At 38.4% G+C, this 19,496-nt stretch overlaps 1 protein-coding gene and 1 pseudogene across 2 annotated transcripts in view; both read right to left on the reverse strand.

Moving 5' to 3' along the window:
• SRPK2 (SRSF protein kinase 2) overlaps positions 1–19,496 on the reverse strand; it is a gene marked incomplete at its 5' end in the record, with an annotated part of 79,206 nt that overhangs the window by 44,803 nt on the left and 14,907 nt on the right. The window contains 4 exons of the mRNA XM_010841496.1: positions 2,612–2,718; positions 5,167–5,254; positions 5,483–5,570; positions 6,175–6,283. Of these exons, the coding sequence (XP_010839798.1) occupies positions 2,612–2,718; positions 5,167–5,254; positions 5,483–5,570; positions 6,175–6,283 (392 nt within the window). The remainder of the gene's footprint in view (positions 1–2,611; positions 2,719–5,166; positions 5,255–5,482; positions 5,571–6,174; positions 6,284–19,496) is intronic.
• On the reverse strand, positions 1,242–2,090 carry LOC104989685 (annotated as a pseudogene). Its single transcript, XR_825398.1, has one exon. The product of XR_825398.1 is annotated as a 60S ribosomal protein L7a pseudogene (transcript).

Here is a 19,496-nt window from a genome sequence, read left to right on the forward strand (position 1 = left end):
GATAAAGTAGGAAATTTACATTAGATAACAAATTTTTTCAATATTTTAACTAGATTTCTTTTTTTAAAGTTTAGATTTGACACTAATAGTTATATATACCAAAGGGACATTTGGGGATCAAAAAACTCCAATTAACATTTCCCTTAACATGAATCGTCGTCTAAATCAAAGGAAAGTTATTGTTTTTTTCACTTGAGATGTTAGGCATGTTAAAATAATGAGTTAAAATGCTACTATCTAAAACCTACAAGGGAACAGATATATTAAACAAAAGCTACCCATGGATCCACACCAGGCACACGCACACGCACACTACAGTGTGGGAGTGCAGTCCTCCCGGGTAAGCCAGTATAGCCCCTCTTCTCAAGTACCATCTACAGTGTTAGAAGATACACTGCCAATTTGCAGTACAAAAAAGGCAAAGGTAAATAAAGAGATGAACAACATACTGAATAAACAGAGTGACCTATACACAATTTCAAAAGCAGTATCTAGGGTGCTTTTAACAAAACAAATTCAGGTTCAAATTTTTTTAAAAATTTGAAAACCTACACACATATGCCAACATGCAAATACCTCTACAACTGTCAGGAAGCTTCTTCTTCAGACACTCACATCTTAAAATTCACAATTCCTTAACTGTGAATCATTCCCTGACTCTTTTCTTATTTAAGAATTCTGGATCAAGGTCTATATTTCAGGTATAGAATCTTCAGGCAGATCTAGCTCAAGTTTTAGGCCATGGGACCAAAAAAAGAGAACCAAACCACCTAGTCCTCTTCTCAAGCAAACCAAGCAACCTCCTTACTTACACTGCAGAAATAGCCACAGATATTATCCATTACATCAGAATAGGTAATCCAGAATAAGACATATCTACAACTTTCCTACCTTAGGCTTTAAGGACAATGAGTCAAAGACTGGTATGTTCCATGCAGAAAACTGAATCTGGGAAACATTCCTAATCAGAAGGAGATCTTCCATATATGGATACTTCCATTCTATAAACATCTGCTTAAGTATCATCACTCAAACAGATCCTAACTGAAGGGTTTTTTTTTTGGTCAAGGCAAAAGTACAAATATTCCCTACATAACTTAAGCATTCCTTATATTATCTTTCATTTACCCTTCATCCAAATACTAAGAAATAGCAAATAAAAACAACACATTACATGTTTATCTGTGTTGTTTTTTTTTCTTTTTTGAAGAATCTTTTTTATTACTTTTATGTACAGAAAACTCAATAGTGTACACTCAGCCCAGCTTGGTGGCCAGTTCTTTGGCCTTTGCCTTTTCCAGCCTGGCAATGCGAGCCACTGACTTCGGCCCCAGGGCATGCCTCCCCAGTGACAATAGATTTCATTGTATCTGCCGTTGTAATTGGTCCTGATGGCTTCCACCAGCTTAGCCAGGGCACTCTTGTCCTTCGAGTTGACTTGTGTGAAGGCTATGGTGGTGCACGTCTTCCTGTGGACCAGGCGCCCCAGCCGGGCCTTGCCCTTGATGATGCAGTAGGGAACCCCCATCTTGTGGCATAGGGCAGGCAGGAAGACCACGAGCTCGATGGGATCCACATCGTGAGCGATCACCAGCAGCTGGGCCTTCTTGTTCTCCACCAGGGTGGTGACAGTGTTGACCCCTGCTAGAAGGACAGGTGGCCTCTTGGTGGGGATGTTGCCTTTCCCGGCAGCTTTCTTCTCAGCTCGGGCCAGCAGCCTCTGCTTCTTCTCTTGCTTTGTCTCTGGTCTGTACTTGTGGGCCAGCTTAAGCAGTTGAGTAGCTGTTTGTCGGTCCAAGGCCTGGGTGAATTGGTTAATTTGTAGGAGGCACTTTCAGCCACTTATAGAGAATAGCCCTTTGCCACTGCAGCCGGATGTAGCGGGGCCATTTGACAAAGCGGGTGAGGTCCCTCTTGGGTTGGATGTCCTGTCCAATGCCAAAATTCTTGGGCCTCTTCTCAAACAGGGGGTTGACCACCTTCTTGACCTCCTGCTTCTTCACCATGGCCGGGGCCGGGGCCACCTTCTTCCCCTTGGCCTTCTTTCCCTTCGGCATCTTGAAGGGCTGGCGTAGAGAGCTATCTGTGTTATCTTTTAAGTGGAACATTTTGTAAATGATATTGGATAAAACAATTTATTTTACTGAATCATTTATGTGAAAAAAGATTCAGATACCAAAAGAAACGTGTGTTTTACATTTACATATTACTCTCTTCATAAGACAGAATAGCTTATCATTAAGTAAATATCAATATAAAATTGATTTAACAAGTTCACAGTGTTAAGCGCTGTAATATATGTATCTTTAAAATGGGAGATATGTGTCTGTGTATGTATTTTTTATTTTTATTTAAAACAAAACAGTAATTTGGGACTTCCCTATCAGTCCAGAGGTTAAGAATCTGCCTTCCAATGCAGGAAATGCCAGCTCAATGCCTGGTTGGGGAACTAAGATCCCATATGCCTTGGGGCTATCTGAGCCTGGGTGCCTCAACTAAAACGCAACACAGCAAAATAAATAAATATTTTTAAACAAACAAACAGTAATTTGTGTGGAAAGGCTGACCAGTTAGGTATATGCAGGATGGGGCTTGAGGTCATAAGTCTCACCTGTCTAATGATGCTCTTCACACAACGTACTGGGAGGCCTTGGTAGTTGGACTTTATGATCCACTTGAGGAGATGGTGGCCAAGCACTTCAAAGACCATGCAGACATCTGGGACAGGGTTAAGGATCATTTCTAGATACATTTCCTGGAGTGACACACTTACTAAAAGCAGAATCACTGTGGTACTTGGCAAAAGAATTAGTTCTTTATAAAGTGTAACATCAATACTATCAATAACAACAAAAGTGTGGAACTTCCCTCGTGGTCCAATGGATAAGACTCCATGCTCCCAATTCAGGGGGCACAGATTCGTTCCGTGGTCCAGGAACTAAGATCCCTCATGCGGCAACTAAGCCTGTGCACCACAACTACAGAGCCCGCATATCACAACGAAGACCGAGCACAGCCAAGATAAATAATTTAAAAAGAAAAAAATGGCTGCTTACTGTTTCTCACCTAAACAGAAAAATCTAACATTTACTAAGTATACTTACTATGTACCATATAGGATTTAATGTGTACTCCTAACAATGGGAGGGATGAGGCAAGTAAACCTCAGCGAGTTTAAAGAACCCTTCCTGCCTGACACAGGGTAAAGGTGGCAGAGTCATGACTCGACAATACTTACCTGTGGGCTTGCTCTGTCCAGCACACTCCTCCTGACAATAAGCCTTAACGAAAATGAGCAAGACTGAAACCTCACAGAAACCCATAAGCGAAAGAACGAGAGAATTCGCCCCTCTTAAGTGTCCTGCCTGCCTACCTAAATTTTTATCCAATCATCACATAAAACATTTTATAAAACAGAAATTTACCAAACACAGTAAACTTTTCCTTCAATAATATCTTTCACTGGGTCACTAGATCAAATTCTTAATTACGTTTTTAAGAATGTATGATCACAATTTAGGACATGGCATGGTCATAAGAACAACCTATAATAATGAAATTTCAGGCATCTGTTGTCATTTTTTTAAAAAACAGAAATTCTAGTCAACCACTGGCCCTCCAGAACTATGTCCCATCAAAGTCTCTCATATAAATATAAACATGTCATTCATACAGAAATGAATGGCTCTGAAACCCTTTAGGGCCTATATATAGACTATAAAAAGGTCATTTAATATTTTATGTAATATCTAGATCTATTAAAACCACATCATCATAGTAACTATTGCTTTAAATATCTTTAATAAAAATAAGAAAAATATTTCTACAATACTGGAAAACAAATGTGCTACAGACTTATGTATAGATGATCTAAAATGAGAAGTTCCTTACTATATCCCAAACTCATTAAAAAAAAAAATGGAAACCAAGGTCTAAACTTAATAGCAGACACAGAGCCACAGCCCAAGGTTTCTAAATTATCACCAGAGTATTCTAAAAGCATTGATAGCCGCTGGAGTGTATATATCAAAAATCAACTCCATTGACCTACAAATTAGGTGTTTCCTCCAAAGAAACTCTCTATCAGCTGTTTTAACAACAACATTCCAAATGTTATGCAAGAGGAAGGGCCGCCCTGCCTACCATAAACAGCCTCACTTGGAGAGCAGGACAGAGGACCAGTTCCATCTTTCCATCTATCAAGAGGGAAGTTAACAGAAAGGATCTTACAGCAAAGGAAGAGGCAACATCAGCAGTCACCAGAATTTGCCAATGTCCTCGAAACCAATCCCTAGAAGAAATATAAAAACCTCCTCAAATCACAAGGTGTGAGGGGAGTGCTTCCCGGAGGAATCAGGACCCAGCAGATGCACAAACAGGATGTCATTCTGGGGTGAAAGCTGGGAGAGGGTTTGCCCTCAGCTTTCTGAAGCTTCAACAGGTCAAACATCAAAATGTTGGATTTGTTCCAAAGATGATAAAGGAAAGAATAAAAGGTCAGGAAGGAGGAAAAGACCCTCTTGACACACTCCTGGCACTCATCCCTCAAAGGACTATGAATACACAGTCCAGTATTCCTGAACCTTGGGAAATGAAGGCATTGCCTAGGTCAATCACACAAAGAGCTAACTCAGAGGATCCAATACTAGAATATGGAAACAGCATTTTGGAAACTAAAGACATTATTTCTTCTCTCCAGGTTGTGCCAACAACACTAAGCTACAGGTTACTCTGCTGTCACTACCACTCCTGGGCTATCCTTTAGTAATGCCCCAGGCAGAAGGAGAAAATAACTCCTTCCACACCCATTCACCCTGCTGAGCCTCACCTCCAAAACTACTAAGCGTGCAAACAACTGACCAGAAGCAAGAAAAAAAGAGGTCATGAGATGCCCTTGCTCCACTTGTAAGACACATTTCTTCTCCAAAACTAGAAGGCTGCCATATTCAAAAAGCAAAAGGAACAACTCATCTTTATAATTAAGAAGCTTTCATCTTTCAAAAATCATATAATACGGTGACACTAGAGGTTTCATGTGGAGAGTGATGCAGCAGAGCAAACAGAAGTTTATAAGTGCTTAAAATATTTACATTTTTTTTAATTGAGAAGAAAAACTAGAATATTAATTCAGCCATTAAGCAGCAACAGAACTGTCAGAAAGGATACGTATTCCATTCATGCCTGAAATCTTGAAGTCATCTATAAGCTGCACTACCATGTCTTTATTTGGGTCACTGGGATCACTTTCTCGAACCTAGAGAAAGAAAGAAAAATTCAAGAACAGAAGTGTTTAAGACTGAAAGTCATTTCCACTATACCAACCAAAACTATTTTAATAAAAGAAAATTTTTAAAAAATAAAAGATTCAGTATTTGAATTTCTAAATAATAAATTCAATTACTTTCGTAAAATTCAGAAAAACTTCTCTGTAAAATTTTGTCATTAACCTTTCTTATATCATTCACATATTTGTAGTACTTACACATTTGAGCAATTTTATTTCATCCAAGGCTGTCTCTGTATAATGCTGGGCACTTTTTACAACTTTCATCGCAACAAATCTTTTTCCCCTTTGAAAAAATACATTAAAAAATATTAACAGCAGAAGTGTTAACTGTAACAACTAATAAACTAGACTAATAAACTAAACATTATAATGAACTCTAATAAGCTCTAATTAATAGAAACTTTTAATACTTTCCTTTAAAATAGTACTTTTCAAATTGTGGGCCCAGAGTTAAGCAGTGGCTTCATGGTAGATCTTTTTTGCTTTTTGTTTCTGTTCTGTCCTCATAAAAATATGGCACACTAGATAAATATCAGAGTTCATCGTCACATATGGTTAAGATCAAGTATTGTTCTAAAACTTTTATTTCAATTTACACACACTACACATGTGTATGTGTACTATAAGAAGACAGTTTCATATTATGGATCATAGCTTAAAAAAAAAGTTAAAACCCACGAATTTGAAAGGTATATATGTTATTATTTTATATTTGAAATGTTTTTCTGGTATGGATGAATTACTATATGACTTGAGTGTGGTGCAATTACAAAGAACAAGTCTCAGATATAAAAGCAGAAGAAAGTTAATATTTAAATAGCTTGTTATAAAATAAAGATGTTGAACCAGACCAGGAATCAACAGCACAGACGACCAGGAGCACTTACTGCATATCCCAGCACAGCCAGACAGTAGAGAAGTGGCCCCATCCTAGCTTCCTAATAACATGGTACCGGCCATTGAAGAGGTCTCCAATTTTCACTGGATGATAGCCACCTATGATTGTTTAAAAAAAAAAAAAAAGAAAATTTTTTTTTTTTTTTTTCAGAAAAATAGTAATAGAAACACTTTCTTCCTTATCAGTTCATACCAGTAAATAAATCTCTAAATAGTAAAATTGGATTTGAAACATGTTTAATAATATAACATTTTTTCAAGAGCATCTTTCATCAGGAGAAAAATGCCCTATGTCTTTCTTTCAGGCTTCTTCATTTTTTAAAAACTTACCTTAAAATAGCAATGAACCAACCCAACACACCGTAACAGTAACTGGAGGTTTTAAAGTCTAGGTGCATATACTATGTATATTCCAACTCTGGACATTTCTAACAAGTTAAATGCACATCTTTTGGGGTCAGTGTAACACAACTCACCAAAACAAAGGATGTGTACTCAGCATAGTTCTGCATACCAATAAGGAAGTATACGATATATGACAATTTACCCACCAAAACAACTCGCTTCTCTCACCACTTGTCCTCAACCTCATGCTCCTGCCAGGAAACAGGTTGGAGAGCAAGAGAGAGCACTCAGTGTTAAGGTGGGCTTGGGGAGGTAAGAATGCTTCATAGGCGTCTACATGACCTCACTCTGCATTGTAAATAAGATGATCGGGGTACAAAGTAGCATGCCTAATATGATACCATTTTGGTGAAACACACAAGAAAAAGTCTGGAAAGATAAAGATATTTAGCAGCAAACATCTCTGGATTATAAAATTACTCTTTTATTCTTTTTATCTCTATTTTATTTTTTTCCTCTATCTTTTCCAATTTTTTCCTAAAAAAAGAAAAAAAAAAACTTTTCTACATTTTATTCTTTAATATCTACTGCTTCTTTTTTAATTGCAAAGATGTTCTCATTTTTTAAATCTTCAGAATTCTTACAAATCCCTCAAGAAAGGTAAGGATGGTTCATGCCTAGGGTTCGTGCTCAGAACAGGAAGCATCTAAACCACACCCTCAATATATCTGTCGGAGGGCAGGAGGAGTAGTTCAAGAAGTATTATAAATGTTATCATTATTTAAATTGCGTTGAATTATTAAAGCAGGAATTTAACTAGATAAGAACTTTCTATGAACTTTCAAAGTCTATAACAACATTTGGGGCAAAAGAAGAACTGAAATGAAAGATAATAAATTAGGAATAAAACATAACAAATTATTAAATGAATGAATGGGTAACTAAATTTATTGTGGTCATCATTTCTCAATATATACATGTCAAGCCATTAGGCTGTACTGCTTAAACTCACACAGTGCTTAAGTCAATTCTATTTCAATAAAACTGGAAGAAAAAATGTCTTATTACTTACATACAAGGCTACACCAAATTCAAGTGGGCTCTGAGTTCACAACAGTGTTTAAATCATTCAAATTAACAATGAAAAGGAGGAAAAGAAATTGAATACTATTCAAGTAAACTAGGGATACTGTGCTAAGCACTGTATTTCCAAAATCATGATCCACTGAAACAAAAGTAAACTGAAACATGTGTTGCAGACCTTCCACAATGCGAGCAAGCAGGGGTGAGGAAGGAGGAAGGGAGGAGAAGTTCTGTCTGAGAAATGCTAAGCTGAACAAAGAGAGTAAATTTCTTGACCAAAGGGGTCCTCAGAGCCCAGTGTCTTAACACACATTGGGAACCTCCAAGAGCAGAGAAGATGCTACAAATTCCAGACACACAAAACCATTTCGTCAAGAAACTAGACACATTTTGCAGCACAAAGTATTTAGGAAACACTGATGTCTACTGTTTCTTACAACCACTCAGAGCAGACAGTGTAATTTCTACACTGCTGAACTGGACAAAAGTCTCAGGGACCATAAGTAGCTGGTTCAGGGCTGGAAGTTGGGTCTGACTCCAAAGCATGCTTTGTTCACCAGTAAGAAATGCATTCCATTTTTAATACCCAGAGGACTGTTTCCCAGTCTTATTACACGGGAACATTTGATAGCTTAATTGAAAGCTATTTACCATTTAATTGCATATTATCGCTAACATGAAAGATTCTAAATTTAAAACTAATTTAATTATGTGTAAAGAGAAGAAACCTGTACCACTACTGTATGTTTCAGATTTGAATTCCTGAACAGCCAGGGTGGGTTCATGTGAGCTACAGTCAACGGGCACTATTTCCAGTAATAATCACAGCAGAAGTGCATCTGTTCCTTTTCTCAATAGGACTGAAAGTTGAAGAAATTACTAGCGTGGTCCCATTATCTCAGGAGCCCTTACACTAAGAATACTATGCAAAAAAAAAGGCCAACTAAACAAGAGGGGCATAAAAGTAAATCTTAAAACAAAAATATAAAAACAACTGAAAGTATCAAACATATCCTAACTTTTTTCTTTTTGGCCTTGCCACGCAGCATACAAAATCTTAGCTCTGATCCTAATTTTTATTTTGAAAATTGATGTACACAATTTCAAATCTGAGTCCATGCATTCTCAAATCCTAATTTCCTGATTTCTACAGGAAGCAACAGTCTTTCCAAACATTTTTCAGTCTCCTCTCACAGAATGGTAACTCTCAGTCTGCCAAGAGGGTGGAGCACATCTTCGCACAGCAGACCTCACCAACTGCCTCAGCATCCAGGGAATTAAGAGAAAATGAGTTCTCTTCTCCACTTCCCTGTAATGAGCAAACAATACATACCATGATGGCTACTAGCAGAGGAAACCCTGTGTCCTACACAACACTGTCCACACAAAAGGAATCCTGAGAACAGTCAAAGGCTAGACAAGGCCTCCTCCTTCTGCTTCTTCACCAGCATTCAGTACAGGAGCACAGGGTAACAGCAGTGCCACACAAGGACCCTGCTGACAGCATCAGGTAGAGAACCAGAAAGGGTCCAGCAATGGATGACTCCCTTGACTTAGGGGTTTGGCTGATACAACTGTACTTCATGACTTACACTATTTATTATAAATCATGCATTCATCACTTAAAAGTTTTCCTTTTATTCTTCATTAAAAAAAAAAAAAAAACAAACTTGGCCATGTCACCCATCTTGGAGGATCTTAAATTCCCTGAACAAGGACTGAACCCACACCCTCGGCAGTAGTCTTAACCACAGGACCTCCAGGGAATTTCCCAAAGTTTTCCTTTTAGTCTTTAAAAATATATATTAGATTGGATTACAAATACAAGCGAGCAAGAATGGATTGTTAAGCAATTTTTAAGTCCACTCCGATTCCTATCTCCCAAGCACACCCAAAAAACTATAACTAAAGCTCTACCTGCACCATTTATTAGGAAAGCTTCAAAAGAAACAATTCTGAAACTATCCTTCTCAGCTATCTGGGGCGAACTGTTGGCCAGGATAAAGATGACTCCCTTTTCCTTGCTGAGCACAAGACAGGTTCAATTTGAACAGTGAATCAAAAGTTCAGAACTCTCTCATAGACAAAAGCCTGGAAGAATTTTCAGCAAACTATTTTCTAGCAAAAAATATTAAGTATCATTTTTTTCACTGACCCTAGTTTCTTAGCCCTCTGATGGTGATGTAACAAATTAAACAACATATTAAAAGGATAATACATCATGATCAAGTAGGGAGTATTCCAGGAATTAAAAGTTGTTTAATATTAAAAAATCAATAGATGTAATTCACCACAAATAACACACCAAAAGAGCAAAAACTATATATCAGATCAACAAGCACACAAAAAATACTTCACGATATTCAACATGCATTCCTGATGAAAATTCTCAACAAAGCAGGACAAAAAGAACATCTATGAAAAATCTACAGATAACATCAGTCCTAACTGTGAAAGAATGAATGCTTTAACTGTTAAAATCAGGAACAAGGTGAGTGAGACTACTCTCCCTACTTTTATTCTACACTGGCCTGGAAGCTCTGGTCAGCACACCTGGGCAAAATAAACGGAAAGGGAGATGTAAGACTATCTGTAACCTAAGAGGCCCTTATGGGGCCTTCCTGGGACAGACCCCTCCCCTATATCCTGTGCCACAACTCTTCTCTGAAGTACCCAGATAATAGTACCTCAAGCATATACCTAAGATTTTCAGATGCTAAAACCACCACCAAATGTCAGAAATTAACTACTTGATGATCAAGAGCAGGTAGCCCCCAGACTCATTGGTGCCTAAGGCGTGGTCACCATCAACCAACCACAGAACTGTGCGTGAGGAGATCACACACCCTGGGACAGCCTGGCCTTGCCCTGCCTTTAAATATATGCTTTGCTGAAATCCCTCAGGGAATTCAGAGTTTTCTGAAGCACAAGGACCTGAAGTCTCCCTGCTCAGCCCTGCAATAAACCTTTCTCTACTTGAAACTCTGTTTCAGTCTGTTTGGTCTCACTGTTGTGTGGAGCACATGAACTTGCTTGTGTTCAGTAACATATCTCTATTCATAGACAACTTGAATGGCAATAGGAAAAGGTGAAGGAATCTACAAAAAGGTTACTAAAACTACTGAGTAAGAGAATAGGAGGATAGAAGCTCAAGATGTAACAACTGTATTTCTAGATATCAGCAATAAACAATGAGAAACTGAAATGTTAAAAATATAATGATACTTTGGACTACCCTGGTGGCTCGGTGGATAAGAATCCACCTGCCAATACAGGAGATATGTGTTCAATCCCTGGTCTGAGAAGACCCCACATACCACGAAGTAACTAAGCCCATGCACCCAGAGCCCTAGTTCCGCAATAAGAGAAGCTACCACAACGAGAAGGCTCCACTTGGCGCAACTAGAGAAAGCTGTGTGAATGAACGAAAACCCAGAGCAACCAAAAACTAAATAAATTTTAAAAAAAGATAAATCACAAAGACATAATCCTAATATATATAGATAGATAGATAAATACTGAGGAATAAATCTAACCAAAGATGGGAAAGGGATCTCCCCTGGTGATCCAGTGGCTAGGACTCAGTGTTTTCACGTCTGTGGCCCAGTTGCAATCCCTAGTCAGAGAACTAAGATCCTATAAGCCACACGGTGTGGCCCAAACAATAAAAATTTTAAAAAATAAGAAAAGTATTAAAGCAGCATAATAACCAATGTAATAGCAAATGCTAATTGCCTTAAATTTAAAAAGGAAAAAAGCATAAACAAAGTCATTTCTTAAGACAATTAAATAGATGAAATGCAGGGATTCCCCAAATTATTCTTTAAAATTACTTTATGTTTGAGAATTTCCTTAATAAAAAAGAATGCCATTTTTCAACCTGACTCTTGCTCATTCCAAATGTGTGGTGGTGTGAGGAGCTGTCTGGATGACCAGGCAATCCCAGAGCAGGTGGAGACAGGCTCCAACCACTGGGGCAGGGGAGACAGGCTCTGTCGCAGGCCTGGATAATGCATGTGGGTGGGACCCCAGATGCTCAGAAACAAACTCTAAAAAGCAGGTTAAAGGGGAAAATAAATGAAAAACCTGCTCAGGGCCCACTCTAGACTCTTGTTTATGATACCATCTAAGGCAAACAACACTGGGATGCTCTATCACCATTTCTACTGAACGTGTATGTGTGTTGGTAGTGGTGGGGGGTGGGGGGGTTGTTACACACACTAGTCCACAATCACCCAGGATGGAAGCATTAGTCAGGATTAGAATCAAGCTCTGCCAGATTCCAAACACTGTGCTCTTTCTATTATGATAAAGTATTCACCCGTCAGCTAAAATAGTCAGTTCACTCAGTTGTGTCCAACACTTTGTGACCCATGGACTTCAGCACGCCAGGCTTCCCTGTCCATCACCAACTCCCAGAGCTTGCTCAAACTCACGTCCATCATGTTGGTGATGCCATCCAACCATCTCATCCTCTGTCGTCCCCGTCTCCTCCTGCCTTCAATCTTTCCCAGCATCAGGGTCTTTTCCATTGAGTCAGTTCTTTACATCAGGTGACCAAAGTATTGGAGTTTCAGCTTCAACATCAGTCCTTCCAATGAATATTCAGGACTGATTTCCTTTAGAATGGACTGGTTGGATCTCCTTGCAGTCCAAGGGACTCTCAAGAGTCTTCTCCAACACCACAGTTCAAAAGCATCAATTCTTTGGTGCTCAGCTTTCTTTACGGTCCAACTCTCACATCCATACATGACTACTGGAAAAACCATAGCTTTGACTAGATGGACTTTGTTGGTAAAGTAATGTCTCTGCCTTGTTAATATGCTGTCTAGGTTGGTCATAGCTTTTCTTCCAAGGAGTAAGCGTCTTTTAATTTCATGGCTGCAGACACCATCTGCAGTGATTTTGGAGCCCCCCAAAATTAAGTCTGTCACTGTTTCCATTGTTTACCCATCAATTTGCCATGAAGTGATGGGACTGGATATCATGATTTTAGTTTTCTGAATGTTGAGTTTTAAGCCAACATTTTCACTCTCCTTTTTCACTTTCATCAACAGACTCTTAAGTTCTTCTTCCTTTCTGCCATAAAGGTGGTGTCATCTGTATATCTGAGGTTATTGATATTTCTCCCAGCAATCTTGATTCCAGCTTGTGCTTCATCCAGCCCAGCATTTCACATGATGTACTCTGCATGTAAGTTAAATAAGCAGGGTGACAATATACAGCCTTGACGTATTTCTTTCTTGACTTGGAACCAGTCTATTGTTCCATGTCCAGTTCTAACTGTCACTTCTTGACCTGCATAGCTAAAATATGTACCCCTTTTCCTTATGATGATTTAAGTATGAATTAACTGTATGGAATTGTGAATGAATACAGAAAAACTCTTATATAAAATAGAAACTGGCATTTTAAGCAGAATGGATTTTCTCAATACAAGAAGTTGTAAATGGTTCATCAATGTTACATAAGTATCTATTGTAATTGACCTTAATAAACAAAATTTTTGAACCATTCTTTAGTAACCATGATTTTCAGGTTATAAAACAAATAAGAAAATAGATTACTGCTTTAAAATCATATCATACACAAACTTCTTAATGTTTGACAGTCATATCATACATAACAGTTCTAAGAAATATGTTTGTAGGGTATATCAACTAAAAATTTGTTGAAATTAGGAAACACTATTTTCCTTAGTAATTTAAAGTAAAGTTGAGATTATATGAACCTCAGTAGAAACACTAATAATAATGCTGAATATAAAAAGGCAGGGACTCCCTGGCAGTTCAATGGTTAAGACTGTGCTTCCACCGAGGGGGCACAGTGTCTTATCCCTTGTCTGGGAATAAGACCCCGTGGCTCCTCATGCCACAAAGTGGCATGGACACACACACACACACAAAGCAGGATGTGTAAATGTATAAAAAATAGCCCAAGAAATCTATCCCTAAATAAGCAATTATGAAGCCTATGACACAACTGCTAAACTCCCTTCTGACTGGGGGAGATTCAATAGGGAAAACTTATTTAAATACTCTTGAATGTAGATTAATCTGTTATTACATCAACTATTTCCTGTAACACTAATAAATGGGAGAGGGCTGTAGAGGGAAAACAAGAGCAGAGACAAATGTTCCAGAGACAAAGGATCCTTATTTATCTATGACCTTAAAAAGATAAATATGACAGATGGAGAAACAATTTTTGCAGTTGAGCTACGGTGATTGCAGTAAACAGAATAAGAGACCTTGAACATTTGAAATGTTAATACAAAGGCCAACAAATAATTTCAGGCCTTTGCCTCCTTATCAATTACTTGTACAGACTTGTGCCTAAATTCAGGGATGCTGACTTGGAACCACAGCAGTAGCATTTACTCATTAAGTGACACTGAGTAAATTATCTCTCTGGGTACTTGCCCCTACACCTCACTTTCTCAAAACCATATCTGGGCACATATTACGTGCTCCATAAGTGTTGACTACTGTTTCACCACTACCCAAACCCACTGTGACTAATGACACAGATTGTGAGTCAGAGGCCACGCTCTGTCTATGAGATCTAATCCCTTGAATCTAAGAAGACTCTTGAAAGCGTGTTGTAGAAGACTCTTTAGAGTCCCTTGGATTGCAAGGAGATCAAAGCAGTCAATCCTAAAGGAAATCAATCCTGAATATTCATTGGAAGGACAGATGATGAAGCTGAAGCTCCAATACTTTGGCCATCTGATGCGAAGAGCTGACTCATTGGAAAAGACCCTGATGCTGGTAAAGACTGAGGGCAGGAGGAGAAGGGGATGACAAAGGATGGAATGGTTGGATGGCATCACTGATACGATGGATATGAATCTGAGCAAGTTCTGGGAGTTGGTGATGGACAGGGAAGCCTGGCGTGCTGAAGTCCATGGGGCTGCAAAGAGTCACACACGACTGAACTGAACTGAGGCCAGCGTTAACAGTACTGTCTATAGCACTTAAGATGGTACAACTAACTGACCCAAAGTGAAAAAGGAAGGAAAAGAAACTAACTCATCTTTTCTCTTTTTATTGAAGTATAACTGATCTACAACATTATGTTAGTTCAAGGCGCAGAACACAATGATTTGATATTTCTACATAAAACAAAATGGCCACATGACAGTTAACTCACCTTTTTATTAATGACTTATCCAAAGGTTGAAATATTCTTATAAGAGAATCAAGACATTCAGCAGTCAAGTTTAATGTCACCTCCCAAGAGATAAGGCTGTGGCTTCTCTGCTAGGCACCCTGGGTGCCCTCCCCACCCCCGCCAAACTGGCTACTTTGCTGCGACCAGCCCTGTGAGGCCTCCCAACAACCACCTGAGCAGGCAAGAGCAGGGAAACGAAGCAGATCCTTTGGGACTGTCAAACTTTCAGCTGACAGTAGCCCCAGCTCATGATTTGACTGCAACGTCATGAGAGAACCAGATCCACATCAACAAAATTTTGGCATATTTTTTGAAGAGACACACTGATGGTCTTTGTGAAGAGCCATGAGAGCAGTTGTACAATTCCAGACTTTTATTATTTGTGAAAAGCAATTTAACAAGACAGGATATCCTTAAAGATATAATTTTCTCTTAGACTAGATGGGAGAAAAATGAACTAATAATCTAAATGTAAAATTGTATCATATAAAAACACTACCAAGAGAATGGCATATATGAAAAATTATATTTGTCACACTGCAAAATCAAAATGTGTAGTAGTAAGTAAGTAAATAAGTAAGTAAGTAAGTAAGTAAATCTTTCTTACGAACTAGTAAGAAAGATATTGAGCTATGAAAATGTCCATAAGATGCTGAACATAACGATCAGGGGATCTACAAACATTTCAGGGGCAGAAGTGCACTAACAGCTCCATATGTTTGCAAAATTAGAATCTGCTTCTAAACAGCATAAAATAAAAATAAGGATTCCTTCTGCTTTTATGATCAATAATCTAGATTTCTTCTCCTTTTAGTACTGTAACTTTAGAGCAATAAGTAAATGTTTAAAAAAATACACCGAAAATTGACAGAAAAGAGCTTCAAAGAAAACAGAGCTCACAGTGGAAATGCAATTCACATCGTGGGGGTCAGGCCAGAATCTCAAAGCCCAATCTCTACATTCTATAGTCTAGAGCAGTCCTGAATCATTTCTAAATCCAGTGAAAAAGGCTTTAGAGAAAAGCATTTTAAATATACCCTGGTGGGCAGGTGGGGTGGGTGGGTTATTGGCAGGAGTTCTTAAAATGCACAGGAGTTACCATCAGATCAGATTGCTAGTGGCCGTTTTCAAGTGGTCCAGTCTACAGATTTACTTGACTCTCTAATTTGAGTTACGGACTTTTTTTCTCAAACATACACATACAACTAAGTGTTCAATTTCACTGAAGGTATTCTGAGTATATAAATACTCTACAAATCTTAGAATTTACAATTAAAGATAGTTAATGGACACACTTCGTATCCATTGCCAATACTTTCTATTGTTTAAGTACACAGTGCCAGTCACAGCCATTTGTCTTATCAATGTATCTTTGACAGAGGAATCAACCATTGCTCCAATAAAGGTATTATAAAATTTACTTGCACTGACCTCTTGCCCAAATGTTGCTGTACAAAAGCTTGATAATAATCTGACTTTTAACCCCTGATGAGTCTACCTGCCTAAAAAAATTTATCACTACATCAAACAAGCTAAGGCTGCAATGTTCACCGGGTTTTACAATGATTTTCATAGCTTTAATGTCTTCCTTCTTATTCTTAGCCTTATCTTTACTTGCTTGGTAGGCAGAGGAAGAGTAAACAGACATTATTTGAGATCTTAACAGGGGGTTTCCTCCACAGTAAACATGAGCCTTAGTACATGAACTTGGACACTTCATGTGAACTCAAAGACTTGGGGCTCATTTCTCAGTTCTTAATTATGTTCTGGATAAGCAAAAATAAAATATATTGAATTATGAACTGGGGAGACAAAGGATCTTGCAATGAGAACTGGATAAAAGTAGAGTTTAGAAATCAGAAGATACCTGAGAAATATTGAGATTTCTTTCACAACTAAAAACAAAATAAAACATTCTTTTAGGAACAAAAATATTTTTAAAATAAAAGAACTGACAATACTTACCTGTCCATATAAAAGCAAAGGACATAATTATACACTCAGACATCAAAATACAGCTGAAAGACTAAGTTCCTTCAATAAGTTAAGACCTATTGTTATTTCATACTTCTACCGTTCATGAATGAGCAGGTTTAATCACAGCACACAGCAACATCTAACTCATCCACACAACTACAGGCATGTTCCCAGGTGTACGTCATACCTCTTGTAAACAATGAAGAATAATTCATTGTGAATTATCCAAATTCTTATTATTTCTAAAGGAATTTAAAAAACAGGAAAAGAACATGGGTCTTATAGATGAGTGACTACAAATGCAGTAAGTAAAAGTGCTTTGACATATAAATGAAAAACAGAACTGCTTTCCAAGCCTCATTCTAAAGCCCCACCTAGTTTTACAATTCAAGAGTAATTATCATTTTCCAGTTTAATCATCATCAGAAAACCTAACTCATGTACCAGCTTGTGCGTATTCCTACGGTAAGTACCCAACATAGCAAGTTAGATACAGTCAGTGGGCTTTAGATCTTATAATCTGCACCAGACAAAAAGCCTATTAGATGAATTTATGTCTTAGGAAAAATGGTTAAGTAATTATATCAAAATATAGCTGTACATAATGTAAAGTGCACAACATCCTTTTACTAATTTCGTATGGCATTCTTCTGGCAGACTGTACTCTCCGAAGAAGGTCACAACAGCATCTCTCAAACCACTGGCTCTTATGGAACCTTGAAGTTCTACTACAAGAAATAGTCTCTAATTCTCCTTGTAGATCTGGATGGGCTTTTGATGTGCTTTTAACTAACAGAATATAATGGAAATGGACGTGCAATTTTTGAGGCTAAGTCATAAAGCAACACACACCTTCCATTCTGAAAAGGAGACATTTCCTTTTGAAACTGAGATACCAGATAAGATGACAGACCACCCCAAAGCTGCCATGCTATAAGGAAGCCAAGCCACGTGGAAAAAATGCAGAGAGGCACACCCATCAGCAGTCTTGGTCTTGCAATACTTGCAAATAATGGGTTTTCAGATGATTCTAGTCTCCAGCCTTGAGAATGTGTCAATTGAGGCCCCATATTTCATGAAGCAGAGACAAACCTCTTTCAGCTTTGCCCTTTCTAAATTCCTGATCCATAAACTTATAAGTAAAATTAAAAGCTGGCCCAGTGTGCCAAGTTTTGGAGCAATGCATTACACAACACGTTATGCTGTCCTTACTCTCCTAAACCCAAAAGCCATATGAAACCTCCTCCACTGTTCAGCAAGAAAGATGTGCCTTCAATCTTTCCAAGATTAACCCACCACATCCAAAAATCACTCATTTCATTCTGTGCTTCTCGGCTCTTCAAGAATCTCAAATATCTTTTTATTTCCTCAAATATCTTCTCTTCTGCCTAGAAACTTGCTCAGGTACCCTTTCTGAGGTATACTTTCTCCTGCCCATATCTGACCTCAACCCCTACAAGCAACAGTCCTCTCTCTCAATTTCACTGCTAAATTTCACCAAAGAATCTGTTATGCTCGCTCTAGTGCGTCCTTACCTTGACCTATCATTGGGCCCAACTAATGGTTCCCTATGGACCCCAGCCCAAGTAATTCATTGACTCTTAGCCTTCATCTTCCTGAAACTGTGGCTTAACTGAATACTGCTATTATTAAATCCTTCCTTCTTGAAAATACTCTTTTATGCCTCAGTATTGGAAAGAACACCACCATCTTAGTGTGCTGGCAATACAGGAAAAATTACTATTTCCCTAGGGAAGAATTTTGGTAGCCTGATGAGATAGGTCACAGTGAATATGGACGGTATAGTAAACAGAGCTAAGTAGGCTGCTGACAGGATCAACACAAGGAAAATAGGTGAAATTATTTTACTTAGCATAATAGGACAAAAAAGAGTATAGTCAAGATGATAAGAAATTATAATCAAAGAACTAAAACTTCTTTAAAAAAAACCAAATACAAGGTCACATAACACAAAAAGAAGAAAAGCAAGTTTTTAGAAGTTCAATGGTCAAAAATAATATGAAGGACACAATATTTTAAAAATAATAAATACAAATGGACTGTCTTATGAATAATCAAATGAGTAAAATAAAAACAAAGAGATTACTGGAGATATCACTTAAAGACAATAGTGCTAAGTGGAGGCACACTGATGTACATCTGGTTCAGTTCAGTTCAGTCGCATCCAACTCTTTGAGACCCCATGAATCACAGCATGCCAGGCCTCCCTGTCCATCACCAACTCCCAGAGTTCACTCAGACTCACGTCCATCCAGTGATGCCATCCAGCCATCTCATCCTCTGTCGTCCCCTTCCCCTCCTGCCCCTAATCCCTCCCAGCATGAGTCAACTCTTCGCATGAGGTGGCCAAAGTACTAGAGTTTCAGCTTTAGCATCATTCCTTCCAAAGAAATCCCAGGGCTGATCTCCTTCAGAATGGACTGGTTGGATCTCCTTGCAGTCCAAGGGACTCTCAAGAGTCTTCTCCAACACCACAGTTCAAAAGCATCAATACTTCGGCGCTCAGCCTTCTTTACAGTCCAACTCTCACATCCATACATGACCACTGGAAAAACCATAGCCTTGACTAGACGGACCTTTGTTGGCAAAGTAATGTCTCTGCTTTTCAATATGCTATCTAGGTTGGTCATAACTTTCCTTCCAAGGAGTAAGCGTCTTTTAATTTCATGGCTGCAGTCACCATCTGCAGTGATTTTGGAGCCCCCAAAAATAA

The sequence above is a fragment of the Bison bison genome, unplaced genomic scaffold (genome assembly GCF_000754665.1).
Source record: "Bison bison bison isolate TAMUID 2011002044 unplaced genomic scaffold, Bison_UMD1.0 scf7180017864162, whole genome shotgun sequence".
Lineage (NCBI taxonomy): Eukaryota > Metazoa > Chordata > Mammalia > Artiodactyla > Bovidae > Bison > Bison bison.